Below are 17,919 nucleotides of genomic sequence, written 5' to 3' on the forward strand. Positions count from 1 at the left end.
AATGTCTGTGTTCCTGTAGCATCTATCAAGCTGTACAAAGATTTATCATTAAGTGATGCACATGGTGGGTCAGTCAGCACAAGCAAGCTGTCACTAATGAGCTAAACAAGGATACTGTTTATCTGTAATAAACAGAAGTTCTATAACACCAAGTTTCTTTGCTTAAACTAGTCAAATAAGGTCTCTAAGAAGTCAAGTTTAAATATAGTAACTCACAGCTTCCAAGACATCTGAACTTTTGCACTGTGGTAAAGCACATATGTCTAAAAACATGTGAAGTATTTTTTTATTTCTTAATTACCACCGTAACTTCATTGCACGACTTACTGTTTAATGTCTTCACTCGCAATAACCAGCTCTAATAAATAAATACAAGCAAAAACCACCAGTGGATGTCTGCTGTTTTAAGCATTTAGGTTTTTACAGCATTAGAGAACCTTTAGTTCAGTTCATTTGATCTATATTTTCAATGACGTTTTTACAAATGCACCAAGTGTGAATAATCTGAAGTCACTGAGACTGACAGGTGACTCACTGATTGGACTGTTTTGGTATCCATATCGCCAGCGCGTCCTCTGAACTTGTGTGGGAAAATCAAATTGAGATGATTGACAGCAGGTTATTCTGCACTTCAAAGCTTCGTATGTGTATACTTTTATTCTCTGGTGGCACAAAGAGCTGACAAAGAAATATCAGGCTTTGAACATTATTACTACATTATTACTGTGGCCTGCAAATTCGTAGTATGTTACAATTGAAATCAAACAGGTAGAGACAGGACAAAAAAATGAGGCATCTTGTATGGAAATATTCTAGGATAATTACTATGGGATCACTTTGTCTTTGCAATGGGATTAATAAACTAACAAAGCAGACAGATGATGCATACACAGCAGATTCCAGTTTAGAATGTGTTTGACTGTCTGATCAAGGTAAAATCTCTGCATGCACATGCACATTAGCATGGTTACCAAATGAATCACCTTAGCATTGCCTATACAGACTGATCACATGATCGCCTTCTGAACAATTCACGAACAGCAGATTGGATTTACTAGTTGTTTAACTGTTAAAGTTGCATAAAACCACATACCTAATATCAAAAAACACATTTTTATTTGCTTTCTGACTGCCTGGACCTGGACTGAGAACATTTTTTCAAATGTCTCAGCCTGGTTGTTTCATCGGTGCCAGGGTTCGATTATCAGTTTTCTAACCAGCCTAAACAAACCACACTAACAGGGCAAGCAGACCTCAGTTTATTGTAACCAAACTCAACAGGTTAGGTGTTAAATCACCCTTAAACTGTTTTAAGCAGTCCATTGAATGAAGCTGGACTGGACACTATGTTATTTTCCATAGCTATACTGTAATACAAAATATGGCTGAACGATTTAGGGGAAAACATCTCATTGTGATTATTCTGATGGATATTAAGATTGCTATTTGCCATGTAATTTTTTTAAGGTCAAGCTTCAGTTCAAAATCCACTGCGTAACAGATTTAAAACATGTGATGGAGCTCTATCACATGAGACACCACCCAACATGTGACTGTCACACTGTCTAAATCTGAGGTCAGACGAACTGACAACATATATCTGAAATTGCAGACTTCCCCATTTGCTTATTACATTGTTTTAAAATGCGACGTCACTTTGAAACCAATCAATTGTTGCCCTAATGTAATGTTTCCCTTGATCAACCAATGTATAAAAATGGTTTCTTGATAACCAATTTGTTCTGATCTAATAATCAAACCTTTCCATAAAAGCTGTAAACAAATGGAATAAGGAATTACAGCTGGTCTAAAATGGTAACAGTCTTTCCTACTGTGGGTTTTATCACATACCAGCTAAAATACTGCTAAAACATGCGGTGGATTAAAAAAAAAAAAAAAAACTAGGACAACATACTGATATTGAATATCCTAAACATGCATGGTGTTATTTTAGTTGTTTTTTGTTTTCTTTTCTTCGAGCAGACAAATTGATGATGCAAGACCCAAGCTGGTGCTATTTTCTGCTTGCATTTATAAACAATAGCACTGTTTGTGTGTCCCACCGTCTTTGCTAGATAGTCCTGTTATTCCAGGGGTTAGTCATAAATGATGAATGGGTAGATGGATTATGTGACTCACCACTCGGGCTGCTCTCTCCTGAGATTCACATTTTCTGCAGAACCAAGGACCGGTGGGCACTTGTACGATGCCATAGCAGGCTGAGGACAGGCGACGGTGAAGGTAAAGGTGAAGGTGGGGGCAAAGGGGCATAAAAGAAGAAAACAGTGTCAGTCATCATAACCACAACCGGGTCTGCATTTTAGAAAACAGAGTACATCCACATAATGACAATAAAACCATTCTGAGACAAGCAACTACACACCAAACCTGACAACACTTAATAACATCTTTACAAATATCACATTATCTCCATTCCTCATTACTTATTACACGGGCCAGAAGGACGATTTGTGACTAAGCTCGGCTAAACACAAAACAATGCTTTGATCTGACAGGCTGTTGAACATACTGCTTTTACTGTTGTTTTAATATCACTGACGCTGACATGCTTTGCCTGGGCTGCAGTATATTTGGGACAACAGCAGAATCACTGCCAAAGCGTTGTTGTTGTTGTTAACATATAAAAAGGCATCAATAATAACAGTTTCCTTTATGTTAATGCACCACACATGGAGAAGCTGCATTCAAATAGTCCACATTCTTTACTTGACCTCTCCAACATATTTCTAGAAAAAAGGTCAAGGAAATGTTGTCAGCTGCAGAAACAACTGCATTTTAGGGTGGGTATAAAGTGACTGTTTTAAGCCATGTTTTTATTTTAGAATTTGCATTAACAAGCTACATTAACAGGGTTACAGATGGCCCAGTCCTGGTTGATTTCGATGTCTTTCAATTCTTTGTGTTTCAGCTCTGCATTGGAAAACTATATGATTTAGAAGATGGTCTGGGACCTCAAGAGCACGCATAGTTGTGTTCATTTTGAATTATTACCTGTTTTCACCAGTGCTTACTGGACTCAGATGTGAAGTTGTGCAGGTACAAGCACAGGCAGCAGCCCTAAATGCAGCAGCACTACCCTAAATAGCCTACCTCTACACATTTTCAGATTATCTCTGATCGGACCAGAGCCCGTAATCCACTGGAATAAACAGCTATAATCCAGATTTCTGAGAACAAAACACCCAAAGGTGACTGAGTTCAAATGAAGAGATTGGAGGCCTGACTTGCAGACAAAACATCAAGAAGCTGCTGGTTAAGATATTCTGCACACACTGCCTATCTGATTCACTTTAAATCATTACGGATGACTGATCCAATCACTTAAAGGCTTGCCAATTTATTAATCGCTAGGTTAACCAGCGCAGTATCTGAGCGCTTCATAGGTAATCTTTTCTTTATGATGCAAAGGAGTGATGACACTCAGCGGATTATATTAAATGTGTAAACGTATGTTGACTGTGCTGATTGTTATTGCATTTAGATTTTCTTTCTTGCAAAGTATTAATGTTTTTTTTTTTTGCTCCTAATTCTCTATGGATTGAATAAATGCAAGGGTTTTGACAATTTTTAAAACTGTTCAGTTAATCACGGGTCAACATCCGATGGCCTGTTCCCTGAGCCACACACCATATAAATGCAATATCCACAGTTCACCTTTAGGACCGCTGTTACATGACATATTCTCTCTCTAGCCTTGTTTCTTGTCTCTTCCTGGACTGCTGACGTCAAAATAAAAACACCACTGCATGCTGCAAGTGAATTTTATCTAACAAATATGTCTACTTGAACCAGAAGCTGTTGTAACTGTAGTTCAGGGGCAGATCTGGACAAAGAAATACATGAAATGACAGAGCACTGTGTGAATTTAAGTCCTGCCTATTTTAGTCTGACTCACCAGAGGTAGACTGCAGGTATCGGCCTGCCATTGGCCGCGCTTTTCCCATGGCTTTCTTCTTCCCTTCCACTAGCTATGTGTTGCTGTTTTTAAAATCCCCCTTGCTACTCCCTAGCTCCCATACCAACTGAAAATTTCAAGTTTTGCAGAGTATTTGGATCGTGCAGTGAAGCAGCCCTGCGAGTTTTTCCCCCTGTGAATTAGCCATATTTATGACACTGTTTACTTCTCTACCTCAAATATTCCACCAGAACAAGCCTGCCCTGCTGTATTGTTCTCCTAGCTCTGCTCAATCAGGCTATGATTGCTTTACAGAAATGCAAACAAGTTAGAGTCTTTTTTTCCCCCTGTAGTCTAATGATCGCAAAGTGCAGCCAGACCATTCTGTGCTATGCAAGCCTTGTCTGTTCGTACTGGATGCTATATAACCTTTTCTGCAACCAATAATACACAAGAAAAGCAAGAAGTGGCTCTCAAAACTTCAAACATTTCCTCGAGGACAGCCATTGTGACTCTTAAACTCGGGACATGATGCTTAATGGGTTACATTTCATAGAAAAACCTCTACAATCCACTAAAAATTACTTTCCGGTCGAGTTGACTCACCGGTTCAAAATGCACATAGTCTTCGGTGAACTGTATTTTCTACAGATGCATGATGCTTAACAGGTTGAGGCAAGGACAAGATGATGTGACCTCAAGGTAAAATATTAGATACTACAAGATTTGGTGTATATAAGATTAAAATAATAAAGGTTCGTCTCCTCCAATTTAAACCCAAAAAGAGACTAGATAAAAGAGGACCCACGTAAGTAAAACTATGACTGTTTACAATGTGTATTTGCAATTATGCACCCATCACACAGGCCTATATAACAGTCCAAACACTGCAGCACATTGCTACAGACAGGCCAATGCTACAAGTGCAAACATGCCAATGTGCAGAGGCATGAGCGCAGAACTGCTGACTTTTCAGTTTCCCACTGGCTTTGCCAAATGTACACATGGTCAGGCCTTTAACATGTAAACACTAAGCGTCACCATCTGAGTCATCTTGAGTGAGCAAAGCTGCTACACGAGAAGCTTGCAAGTAGAAATCATTGTTTTGGAACTTGAATTTTCCCCAGAAACTTCTACCATGAAGACCACTGTATGAACAAGGTTCAATTATGTGCTTAATGCAGTTTGGACTAACAGCTAGTGGGCTTTATCGTGTGTTTTAAAGTCCTCCATTAGAGCTTTCCTCTCAAGTTTACACGTTTTGACAACAGAGTATCCCTCCGTCTTTAAATCCCAGCTGACAGCTTCTGACAGGTTAAAAATAGCACAAGAAATGTGTTCACTGGGGCTGCTGTCAACTATCATCTACAGAAGAGTTTAGAGGCTACGTTTGCAGCCGAGTCGAAGCAGTGGAGTTGCATGTGTTGAGCCTGACCTCAGCTTGGCCTTGGTGAGGGCAGGCGGCGGAGGCGGAGGAGGAGGAGGAGGAGGAGGAGGCTCCATAACCTTCCAACTAGATAATGCTAACTAGCCTGTGGGCTAACGGCTAACTCGTAGCCGAGCTAATAGCGCAGGTTACCTTGATGCACGGCGACGTTGCAGCCGTGTCCATCGCAGTATACGAGCGGGTTTTCTGCCCAGCCTCGTTCGTCGGAGCACACACAGCACCCCCCGATCATCTCCTTCATGTTACTCGTCGAGAACTCCGCCACCAGACAACGCTCGCCGGAGACCATCTACGGAGAAAGCGGACATGCGGAGTAACACATAAAGATGGACCGAAACCTTCGCCGAAGACGCCCTGGTTCCACCTGCGGCGCCGCTTTAGGTCCCGCTCGGTCGAAATGTCATGTTTAAAACGTGTTTACGTCCCTTTTCGACGCCGTATTTTTTTTTACCAAAACATCCCCGTCACGGCGCGATGGAGAGAAGAGGGGGAACTTCGTAGAGAACAGGACGTGCGTAATGACGTACGGCACGTGTGCGTGCGTGACACCAGACCGGAAGTAAAAGGTGATTGGCTCGCCGGCGGCAGCTTTCCATTTTGGCTCCACATGGTTGGAAAGTTTGTAGCAGAGAGACTTCACTCTGATAAAGATTCATTGTCAACACTGTAGCAACATGGAGGTAGGCAAAGCTGTGGCTTGTTACTGAGACACCCACCACGTTCAAACTGTTGTTAAAAGCACCGTGTTTACAGAACAGATGCATCTGCAGAGTGGATTAAGATCAGTTCAAGGAAGAGAGCGGCTGCACTGAGAAAGGAATCTGCTATTCCCAGGACAAAATCCGAGGTTTTAATTTTAGTATATTTATCATGATTAATTGTTTTGCATCATAGATTAATTTAGAATTGAATTAATGATTAATATCTATTAATCAATCTACAAATCTTATAGTCACTCTACTCACACTAAAGTATGACCTGGCAGCAATTCTGATTAAGCAGTTGGATCATTTCGTGCAATGTCTTGGTTTTCTTCTCCAATATGAGGTTTTTCCCAGTTTTATATCACTCTAACTAAATGTCTTTGGGTTTGTTAGAAAAAATAAAATGTGAATTTGTAAGCTTGGGGAATTTTTTTCCTACTATTTCTAAGATATTTTGCAGACAGATGGTGATACTTCTTTCAAACGGAATAAATTTTGCATGCTCTACATTGCAATGGGGGGCTTTTACATAACTTAAGAATGTATTATTATTTATAGTTCTGTCAGTTTTTTAAACAAAATCCTTACAGAGCTTGTATGTCTTTTTTATTGCTTTTATAATAGCTTTGATTTGCTGTAATTACTTTTTGTTTGACTTGTAGCACTTACTGTTTACTTGTCTTGCAACACTTGATTTTTAAATCTTTTATCCTTCTTTAAAATGTTCTGCTTGTTCGTGTTTACAGTTACGCACCAAAACACCAAATCAAATTCCTCATATGTGGAAACCTACTTGGAAATAAAACCAATTCTAATGTTGATTCTGCCCTTAGGTCTGTCATCTGTCTGGTGTAGCCCCCAATACATGGTGTGTTTACACATTTACAGCCCTGTTTTTTTTTCAGATAGTTGAAACAGACTGTATACACATATACACATTGTTGTTACTGTAGATTCTGTCCTGATTTTCAACATTTATGATTTATTTTATCCAATCCTGTCAGAAGGACATCACATCTGTTTGCTTGCTACTACTCTAGAGGCTATGTATATCTGTAATTTTGTGGTAGGTGTGATCATTTATTTTTATACTGTAATACACGGTGTTTTTCAGACTTTAGTTGCATTTGCAAGTCTGCATCCTTAAAAGTCTGGCTTGTAGCTGTTTTATTGTGTCTTGGTAAACTTATTCAAAACAACAGAATGTCAGAATTGTACAGTTTTTAGAACAAATAAAAAAAGTGATTGCACACAGTTTTTTGTGTTTGATATAAATCTTTATCATGGTTTGTATTTATACCTCCCCTCTCTGACAATATTTTACTTTCCCACACTATACTTTATTTCACTATTATCATGAATGATGAAGTAGTCTGTAGTGACACTAGAACCAGTAGACCTGAGACAGCAATTTAAACTGCTTTTGTTAAAGGAATACTTTAAATCTTTCAAAAATATTAACTGGGCTTTGGTAAGCTTTTATCAAGCTGCATATCAGCCCGTCAATGTACAGTTTTGTTTTGACAGCTCCCCATGCTGTTGCCAAGGATGCTCCAGAACACACACACACACACACAAGCTGCATATCAGCCCGTCAATGTACAGTTTTGTTTTGACAGCTCCCCATGCTGTTGCCAAGGATGCTCCAGAACACACACACACACACACACACACACACACGCTATTCCAAGCACTCAGCTGCTGCTTGCATCACCGATTCCTCTGAGCGAGCTCCCGCTCTCGGTTTCCAGAGAAACGTAATGACTTGCCAATAATGCGCAAGAGCACACGAGCGTCCTCCGTGTAATATGGTGAGCGAGAGGTCCCTGGGAGTGTCTGCCCATTGTTTGCTTTAATTTCAAATTGCTCAAATGCTCCAGTCGACACTGGGCACTGCACTAAAAGGGGGTGAGGGGCTGGGGAAAAAGGAAAAAAAAAAAAGTGAATTGTGTGTGGCAGGGGAAAACCTATTAGAGCTGGAGAGAACAAAGGGAGGCGAAGGAGGGGGCAGCGGTTGTGGAGGGGCCCATATAGCTACTGAAAAACTGAAAATGGCAAATGATTTTTACAACTTGCATTTGATTAGTTCCTCAGGTTGTCAGAGAAGAGCTTTCTCTGTGATAGAAAATTGCAGAGACACTGTCTGCTCACAGTGACTATTGGTGACCTCAAAGTACATATAGCACTCAGTGCTTTTATATAATTCAAGGTATTCTGTGATTATAACCACGCTGCCGTCTTAGATGCTATACATCAGAGCTTTGTTGTTCATTCTGTGCATCTTTCAAGTTGTTGTTGGGATGAGGATCTCCGAATCCACTGCGCTGTCATTTTGGCTGTAGGCCTGGATGTTTTAGGAAGAATTAACTGCCTTGTTTCAACTATATTCTTTTGCCACATAAAAACTATATATTTGTAAAGCAAGAGCAAAGATTTATCACTCTGAAGAAACCTACTCCCTCTCTTTTTTTTGACAATACAGATGTAGCCCATGGAGCAGTGATTATATGATGGTTTCCTGACTGTCAGTGTTGCTAATATTTTTTCAGTGTGTTCAGCCCAGTAGGTTTCCTAAAAGTTTTTCCCTGAAAAAGACCTAAAAATAAAGAAAACCAATATCCTTAAAACATATTCAACTTTGCACTCTGCATGCATTTAGGAGAACTTTAGAGAAAGTAGAGAAAATAAAAGCATGAGTGTATAGTTATTCACCATACACTGATTGTTTAATCTCCTACATTTTTTGTTGTGCTCAAGTGTGTGCACTCATATTGTTTACTCTTCCAGTGTGTTTAACAATTAATTACCAGTAAGCTGACTTGAGAACACTCGAGATTTAAAAGTCAGGCGGCCCACACAACTGGGTTTCTCTTCATGTTTGTAATGGCTGAGTGAAGTTTTGCAGTCTGTCTGTGCAGGACGAGGAACGTGTGAAACATGCAGGGAGTGGGAGCGACAAGGCACAGGAAAAGCAGCCCCCACACCGACAGACCTATAGGCTGCATCTGCACTAGCATTGTGCAAACGCATTGTGTATACACAAATGTTGGATGTACTTCATTGCCTGGCAGTTATTGGTTACTGTTGTGATGTAGATTGCCTGCCCGACTCCATCTCTTCAAACTCCAAAGTTCATTTGTTTTGCTGGCATTTATAAATTGTCAGAAAAAAATAAGATGCATGAGCGAAGAAATAGCAGAGTGGTAATGAAGTCTGAATTTGTCTTTAAATATTGCATCCAGTGTGTGTGTGTGTGTTTGTGTGTGTGTGTGTGTGTGTGAGAGAGAGAGAGTGTGCGCATGCGATGCAGGGGGAAAACCTAAGCACTCTGGGAGGAATGTTTTCACAGACTGAGCTCATAAGCTTCAACAAATGACTACTGGTAGGACCTTTATTTTGGAACAATTGTGTTCTCAAACAAATGCCATATGCTTGTTTTCGGATCCATTTATTGTAAGTAGTGCGTATTTTTCATGGGTGTCAGGTAGAAATGATTTAGTGCCTGTAGACCTTGCTAAGCAAAACAAACAGCCTAACATCATTTATGTTAAGTAAAGTATGTTGTGTGACTTATAAATCTGGCCCAACTATTATTCTTTAGTTAAACTGAATCAATGGGAACTGTTTCATTGGACAGAGCAGTGACTTGGCAGCACATGCACTGTGTTGGGTTGAATTGTGTGTAAGTTGTGTCCGTCTCCTTTTTGCATGAATTACTCTAATTCACCTGTAGTGACCCCAAAAAAATGCATCATTAAATTTAACTGAGCCCGACTTTCATTTAGGAGGTAAAGCTGTTTTTATAGATGTATTAAATTTTATTTTTAACTCCTTTGTATTGCTTTCTGCATGTCTTTTCATGACTTGTGGTAGTTAATATACTGTGAGTGTTGTTGTGACAGACCATGTGCATTCCCATCTGTATCACATGATTTTTTCATTTTTTCAAAGGATGTGTTTGTGGACACCTGGTAGGAAAAGAGAGAATACAGCCAGCTGAATAGTCCTAATAGCTAAAGGCTGCTGCTGGAGGAAAGTTGCACCCATAAGTGACCCGAACCAGTCCCACTTCCCTCCCTATAGTTCTTCCACCACACTCAGGTCCATCAGTGTGCACCCATGGTCTCCTCTCCTGTCTGCGAAGTAGCACAGGGGCCCAGGAAAAAAATACAAACAGTCCCAACACGGCGGGGTGAAAGGTGAAGAGAGCCCTCCCCCCACCACTGTCCGCACATACTTCAGGCTCGGATTGCATGTAAAATCACATTCTCCCTGGGTGGTGGGGGGTGGAGAGGAATTCATTGTTTTGGCATGGGGCAGTGGGTTTGTGTCATAAAAAGTCTATGCTCTTACAAGTGCCTGCGCCTCCTTGACCAAGTGTCTCCATAAAACTCAATGCAAAACAAATGAGTCGGAGCTGCAGGAGCGATGCGTTGGGTTGGATTAGTAGTTGGTTTTTTTTGTTTGTTTTTCAAGCTGGAAGAGTTAAAGTTATCTGATTTATTTATTTATTTTTATGGCCAGTTACTAAATACACCACGTGAACAAGTTGCGCACACATCCTCTAAGAAACGTTTTTTTGTTGTTGTTGTTTTTAACCCCTAAATTCTATGGAGTGTAAAGAGCTTTTTATATATTTATTTGTTTTGTCAAATTAAATAACTATTATTTATTTTTTAAATGGTGCTGGAGAAATTAAAGTTTCTCGTCTTACGCGTTTTTTCTTCTTGTTTTTGTAGTTTTAAACAACTTGTCTTGTAAAATACGGAACAAAAGCACTGAGATGCAGCACTACACGTGTGTGTGTGTGTGTGTGTGTGTGTGTGTCCTTACCGTAATCGGTCCATATCCCCCATTAAGCCTCGGACTTCCACAGTGAAGTAGTGGAAAATTTAAAAAAAAAAAAAAAAGGTGAAGCCCTTTACAGCAGCCAGGACTCGCCACAAAGTGCACATGCGTTATAATATATGAAAAATAATCATACAAGTGACATGTTATTATTTTAGATTTCTCTTTTTTTATGGTTTTCTTACGTGTCGTGAATGTTATGATTAATCTGCATTGCAATGACACTGAGAGTTACGGCTAACTTCATGTCCGAACACGTCCCCACAGATTATAGTCATTCATTTATTTATTTTTTTGGATTCACCGTCCCCGCAGCTCCGCCACAAACATTCCAAACTCATGCAAGAGCAGCCCAACACTTTTGAATGAGCCCAGAAGTGCAAGATTTGTTCCACTGAAGGATTTCCTCCCTGCACCACCAGCTCACACCGGGCTGCTCGAAGAAACCACCACCGTACTCGAGGTCTCTTTCTCGGCCACTCGGCCTCGTTTTCTTCCCTCTGGTGCCGGCCGACATCCAGGCGCAGGAGAACTGGGGTGGAGGAGGAAGAAGAGGAGGAGGAGGAGGAGGAGGAGGAGGAGGGAGTAAGTGCCCGGTGGCATCTGTGCATAACAAAGAGTCCCTGCTCTTAATTGGAAATACTCAAACATGCATATATAGACACATGGTAATTTTTGTTCATTAATTATTGGGATAATATCTTGTTGTTTTAGGACGTTTTGGATGGTCCTCAGTTGAGACTTGAGAATGAGGAGTGCGCACTGGGCAATTATTAAGAAAGACAAACTGAGGTGGCAGATGTGCTGACATGGCACGTTAGGAGGAGTAAAAAAAATACACTATAAATTATAAATCCAGCTTCTATTTTGTAATTGTAATAATCTGCTAATAGGTTTTCATTAAATCAACCCCATATTTATATTTGATCCCAAAGCTCCGAATCAGAAACAGTGGTTGAAAGACCGGTGTGACAAAACCAAAACTCTACAAAGAAGTGTGTGGAACTAATTCTTTAATTCCTAAACGTAGCAATATATTTTTTTGTTTGTTTGAGTGAAAATTTATTTATGTTAAAGGCCAATTATATTCGAGGCAGAGCGCACGGGAGTTTCTAGCTCCAATGCAAACCAAAGAGAATTGCTCTGGAGCTAACCCAGGTTTAAACCGACCGCGTTCATGTGAGGAACCCTTGGATATATGGGTGTACATGTGATCAGAGGCAAAACAACAAGGGCGTATTGTGTCAAACAAAAAAAAAAGCAACCCAGGTTACCAAAAGGGCAGGACATGCAGTGGTCAGAATGGAACAAGCCTCGACTGTCTGCTCCTCCATGCATCTCCCGTGCGGGCCGGGCACCGTGCACATTGGCTCTGGGATCTGTGAGCTGCATCACCCCCCCCCTTATCCTCACCCTCCCCTGGGGACCCCCGGACCATCACCGAGCTGCCCCTCCCCTCACGTCACCCGCTTTGGATCCGTGAAACGCCCGCATGTTCCGTGTTTTAACGCTGTCATACAGAATCAGCAAAGCGACTTTTCCTGCATACAACGCGAGGAGATCTCAGAGCTGCGTCCTATATGTTGCATTTGGGAGCGGTGGGAATGCAGGTCAGATGACCCCGAGGTCGGGTGGAGTTAGCTGAGCTGAAGACACTGGGCATCTTATGGGACACATATAGTTACGCACACACAGACGGTGATCTGTCGTGGTGCGTTTCATGCGCAAACCTGCTGAAGTCCACAATCAAACTTGGGCAGCCTTTTGCTCTTCTTATCCAGCAACAAAAACTCACAACTAGACGGCAATTTTTCACAGTAGAGGCTACTACGATTAGAACTTTAGATTATCCCAGCAGCTCTTTTCTAGATTACGCACAGTCGCTGCAATGTAAGCTCTTAAATTAGAAGCGTAGCCACAGGAAAGAGAATCATCTGTTTAAGTTCACATATATAGGCTGACATTTAAAGGTATAGCCCGACCCTTTGACCCCTACGTGTGTGTGGCTGCGTGTGTAATGGCTACACACACACTCCATTACTAAATCTCACGCACAATCTTGCGCCTAAATCCATGCGCACCACGTTGGTAATTATGCGCTCCACTCCAATATTGCGTGGATATTTTGGACACGATGTTCAAATCATCCCGAGCTTTAACGAAGAGCTGCAAAAAACCTACGCCTACATACGGTGCACGACAAGCTGTTTGATGTAACACCGAGGTAACATCGATGCCATTCAATATACAGTGACAGGCCTGTAAATAAGCAAACAGGCTTAACGTTGTGGAGATGAGCGCACCCTTGTCTTGAGTTTGACCCCAGCGCGCTGGGCCACAAGGGATTCACGTGTTTTATACGGATAACAAAGATGGAACATCACGCAGTATTGAGAGAATATGGCTCTGGGGTGGAACGATATGATATACACAGTCGCATTATTTGGAAAGCCTTGAGGCTGGTGGCATCAGCTACGTTTTCTCTGCTTGCTTTGCTGCGTCTGACTGGCGGTGTGTGTGTGTGCGTGGATAAGGTGTGCGTGCTTCAGATCACGAGTGCCATTCTTTGTGTGTGTGTGTGTGTGTGTGTGTGTGTGTGCGTGCGTGAGTGAGTGTGCGTGTGTTGCCTGTAACGTCACATCGCGTGCATGTATGCAAGTATGCATGGCGTGCGCACGAGCTAAGCACCCAGCACATGCGCAAAGAGAAAACGTGCGTAAAATGTTTCGGACACCAAAAATTCCTCGAAATATGCGTTTTGCTCAATAATCCCACAGCCTCCTTCTCAAAAGCTACTTGTTGATATTTGTGAATTTTATTGATCCAACAGCTTATTAATATATTATTTATGTAATTGTGTAAATACCACATTTCATAATTGTATTTTAACGAGAGATTTTGATTGGATTTTTCCGGTGGCTCCAGCTCTAACCTACGTTTTCTAGAAACTCATGTGGGAAAAGCAACCCTGACTTTGCACTTTTTATTCTGTCCAGTCACTGCTCACATTGTTTCGCCGGGGAGCGAGAAAAAATTGCTAGAAATCAAAAGGGATTTTCAGTTTTAGAATAGCTTCACTAAATTCACATTATTTCTACAGTTTGCTATTTTTATGCAAGCACACACACACACATGCACACACACACACTCTCACACACACACTCACAGTGAAGAGAGTAAAAGCAAATCGCGTAAAAAATAATTAATTCATTCCAATATAGCCACACAAATGTGAGCTCAGCAAATAAGTAGGTCAGTCTATCCTATAACATCGAGGAAAAATCAGAAGGAGAAAAAAAAAGGCTCGATCCAACGAAAGCAGATGAGTCTAATGTGAGGTCAGGGCAGCAGCCTAAATGTGGAAAAGCAGCTTGCCAAGTGTTGGGGGAAAAAAAAGAAGAAGACGCAAATGTCTTTGTTTAAGCAGCGCTGCGTTAACCAGTGTGGAGACGTTTTAGCAACATGCAATCGATGGCATATACTGCAGAACTACTGTCGCATGCATTTTGATGTGGACCGAGAGGGAACAGCACAATTACATTCCAGTCTTATCGTGACAATTTGCAGGCTCGGGCTTCTTATTTCTACACGAACTGGGTGGAGAGTGAATTTTTTTTCAGCAGCTCTTTTATTCAGCTTATTGAAATATGAACTTGTCATAACTGCATTATTTACTCAAACGGCGACGACTGTGGGCACAATTGCAAAAAAAAAAAAACAACTATTGTAAACGATGAGGGTGTGGGAGGGGGTGGGGATGGAATATCCATTTTTATTGCATCACCTGTCAGCGACGTCCAATGGGCGTCGACTCCGAGGGCATTAATTGATGAAGGTGTCTCCAGACTGGCCCACCTCCTCTCTCTGTCATTTTATTTGTGGCTCAACCAGCAGCCAGAATAGCAGCTGCATTTTAGCTCTTATTCTGTTTCTCTCTGTCTCTGATTCTCTCTCTCTCTCTCCCTCTCCCTCTCTCTTTCTCCCTCCCCTCCACCCTCACTACACCCTCTCTCTCTCTCTCTCTCCTCTCTCTCTCTCTCTCTCTCTTCTCGCTATTTTATCCCTCTGGCTGAGGCAGTGGTGTACACCTACCCCTCGTCCTGCTGCCGACCAGAGGGGAGTGGAGTCGGCAGAGGCAGGTAGCAGCAGCAGCAGCAGCAGCAGGAGGAGCAGCAGCAGCCCCGGCTTGGTGGCATCCGTCGCATTCCTCCACCATGCCGGACCGGGGCAAGAGCCGAGGAGTGGATGCTGTCGGCTCATTCAACCTACTAGACAGGGGCAGCTCCATTTAACTCCGCATGTCAAAGTTTGCATTTTCATGACGCAGCAGCAGCAGTGTGGATGGATTAAAGGTATGAGCAGGATGCCTTGAGCTCACCACCCTGTGCCATTTACTGGTAAATCCATAATATACTGAGAGTGACTACATGGATTAATACATTGTGGCGGATACATAAACCATGGGAGACCTGGAGTGTGGCTTTGAGGAAATGCAAGGAGTCAGATTGGGATACCTGCTCATCAAAGGCAAGCAAATGTTTGCTTTGTCTCAGGTCTTCACCGACCTGCTGAAGAACATCCCCCGGACCACGGTGCACAAGCGCATGGACCACCTGAAGGTGAAGAAGCACCACTGCGACCTGGAGGAGCTGCGGAAGCTCAAAGCAATAAACTCTATAGCTTTCCACGCCGCTAAATGCACTCTCATATCGCGGGAGGACGTGGAGGCTCTGTATTTCTCCTGCAAGACGGAGCGGGTGTTGAAGTCCAACAAAAGGAAAGCGAAAGCAGCGTGTCCCCCGGGGGACGAGGACGCGTCCTCGGGGCTCCTCCGTGCGGACGCCGAACTGTGGAAGGAAAAAGTTTGGTTTAGTTTGCACGGTGTCCCGGAGACTCTGGCGCTTCACAGCAAAACGGCCAGGAAGAGAGAGCTGACTCCTTGCCTTACCGACTCCAAACTACCTCAATTTTATCACAAAACGCACGGGCGGGAGTACCGTTCGGCGACCAAGTCCAGTCACAAACACTTTAAAAACTATGAAACAGCTAAAATAGCAGGGAACCGCGTTACTTTGAGCCAAAGGCACTCGTTTTTGCGCAGCGCCGTGAGCCGGCAGCCGGTGGTGCTTCAGTCCGCCATAGCTGCTCAGTCCAGGCTCTCGCGCTCAGCCGGCGACCTACTTCACAAAAGGAAGAGGAGGCGCGAGGGGGGCGGCGGCAGGGACAGCGCGAGGCACTCGTGGAGCAGGAGCAGACACGCGCAACACCACCCACCGCCGGTGCTGCTCGTTCAGCCCAAATCGTCCGGCGGCCACGGCGCCTCCTTCGGCGCTTTCCACCTCAGTCCGGATTTCTATCTCGACCCGCGACCTCACCATCATCACCACCACCAGCACCACCATCACCACCACCACCACCACCTCGAGCAGCCCAGCTTCCCGGAGAGCTACAGCAGCGACACCGAGTCCAGCACCTACTCGGACCGTGCGTACCCGGACTCGGACTTCGGCTCCGGGTTCTCCACGAGCAGCAACTCCGGGAGCTCCGAGGAAGAAGAGGAGGAGGAGGATGAAGATGACACGCAGTCAGAGAGTTCAGAGGTCAGCTCAGAGGAGGAGGAGGAGGAGGAGGAAGAGGAGAGCTCATCTCAGTCCGACTCCAGCTCCGTCTCCAGCCGGGTGTCGGTTCAGAGCATTCGGTTCAGACGGGCGCGGGTCGGTTCACTCGCCAAAAGCCTCAACACCAGTAAAACACCTTTGGTCCTGCAGCCCACGTTTCACTACAACAACCAACAGCAGCAGGAAAAGCAGCACAGGACGCAGGGCCACACTGTTGCCACTTCACAAACAGGGGACAGCAAACAGGACCAGAACTGTGAGTTCATATGCAGTGAAACTAGGAAGGATTTGGGACACTTACAGCCACCAAAATTTAACTCAGCTGCTGTGGGGGAGAGTTTTTTCACTGAGTCCAAAAGGGAAAAGACGTGTGAGTCTGATCCAAACAGGGCTGACCCAGTGGATGAGTTGGTCCCCCACAACCGGACCACTAAGGCCTTTCACCCGTCACGCAGGACACCGGGGCATCCCACCAAATGCCTCCCGGCACTGAGCGCACAGTGTGACCACAACAAAGACGCCAAGCTCCAAAAATGTGTCGACAAAAGGGAGGCGAAAGCCACCAGCCTAAAACTGCCCACGTCACTGAAAAAAATAAAGACCGAGTCGGAGGAGCCCTGTGTGACCCCCTACTCGGATGGTGTCAGGACACCACCCTTCAACCTCCACAATGTGAAAGTTAAAGTGGAGGAAAGCTGTGATGAATATGAATACCAGAGCCAGGCCACTGTAGTCAAATGTAAAGGAGATAATGCAGAGAGCAGCAATGGTCAATATCCCAGCGGAGCCATCAAACAAGGAGACTTTTTCCACAGCGGGATTAAAGCCACAGAGAAGAGCCCTGATGTGGCCCCCAGGTCCCCCTGTGGTCCTCAGGAATGCAGGAGTAGCCAGGACACCCCGTGTATCGAGGAGGGGGAACACAGGAACAAAAACTGCAGGGCTCCGGTGCTGGGGAATAAGAAAACCCGAGTTTCCAGGACGCAAACAAAACAAAACGTGCCCAGGGTCAACAAGGCTGCCTCTTCCTCTTCTTCTTCATCCTCCTCCTCCTCCTCCTCGTCCTCCTCCTCTTCTTCCTCCTCTTCTTCTTCTTCTTCTTCGTATCGTCCCGAGGAGGTATCTACCGAGGATTTACCGGGCAGACGCAAACGCAGCAACGCGAGCACTGTAGCATCGCCTGCAAAAATGCCTTTCACCCTGATGGCAAATTTCCCATCCCCGCCGTCGCTGATTGTTGGCAGCGACGGGGATTTGTGCCCTGCTTACTCCCTGAACTCGCTGAGGGGCCCCGGGCCTCCCCCTCCGTCCCACCCCGTGTGGAGATGGCAGCCAGGCGGCCAGATTCTCCCTCCCCCACACGCTCAGAGAACTAGGAAATACTGA

General features: G+C 43.8%; 2 protein-coding genes across 2 annotated transcripts in view; one reads left to right on the plus strand and one right to left on the minus strand.

The window, feature by feature from the left end:
- Positions 1-5,879, minus strand: part of mllt10 (MLLT10 histone lysine methyltransferase DOT1L cofactor) — a 43,745-nt gene extending 37,866 nt beyond the window's left edge. The window contains exons 1-2 of the mRNA XM_008300804.1: positions 5,496-5,879; positions 2,140-2,219 (exon numbers count right to left, since the gene is read on the minus strand). Of these exons, the coding sequence (XP_008299026.1) occupies positions 2,140-2,219; positions 5,496-5,652 (237 nt within the window). The 5' untranslated portion in view covers positions 5,653-5,879. The remainder of the gene's footprint in view (positions 1-2,139; positions 2,220-5,495) is intronic.
- Positions 5,880-15,375: 9,496 nt separating this feature from the next.
- skida1 (SKI/DACH domain containing 1) lies at positions 15,376-17,919 on the plus strand. The gene has a single exon (XM_008300805.1). The coding sequence runs from the start codon at positions 15,376-15,378 to the stop codon at positions 17,917-17,919; it is 2,544 nt and encodes an 847-aa protein (XP_008299027.1).

The sequence above is a fragment of the Stegastes partitus genome, unplaced genomic scaffold (genome assembly GCF_000690725.1).
Source record: "Stegastes partitus isolate 25-593 unplaced genomic scaffold, Stegastes_partitus-1.0.2 Scaffold1593, whole genome shotgun sequence".
Lineage (NCBI taxonomy): Eukaryota > Metazoa > Chordata > Actinopteri > Pomacentridae > Stegastes > Stegastes partitus.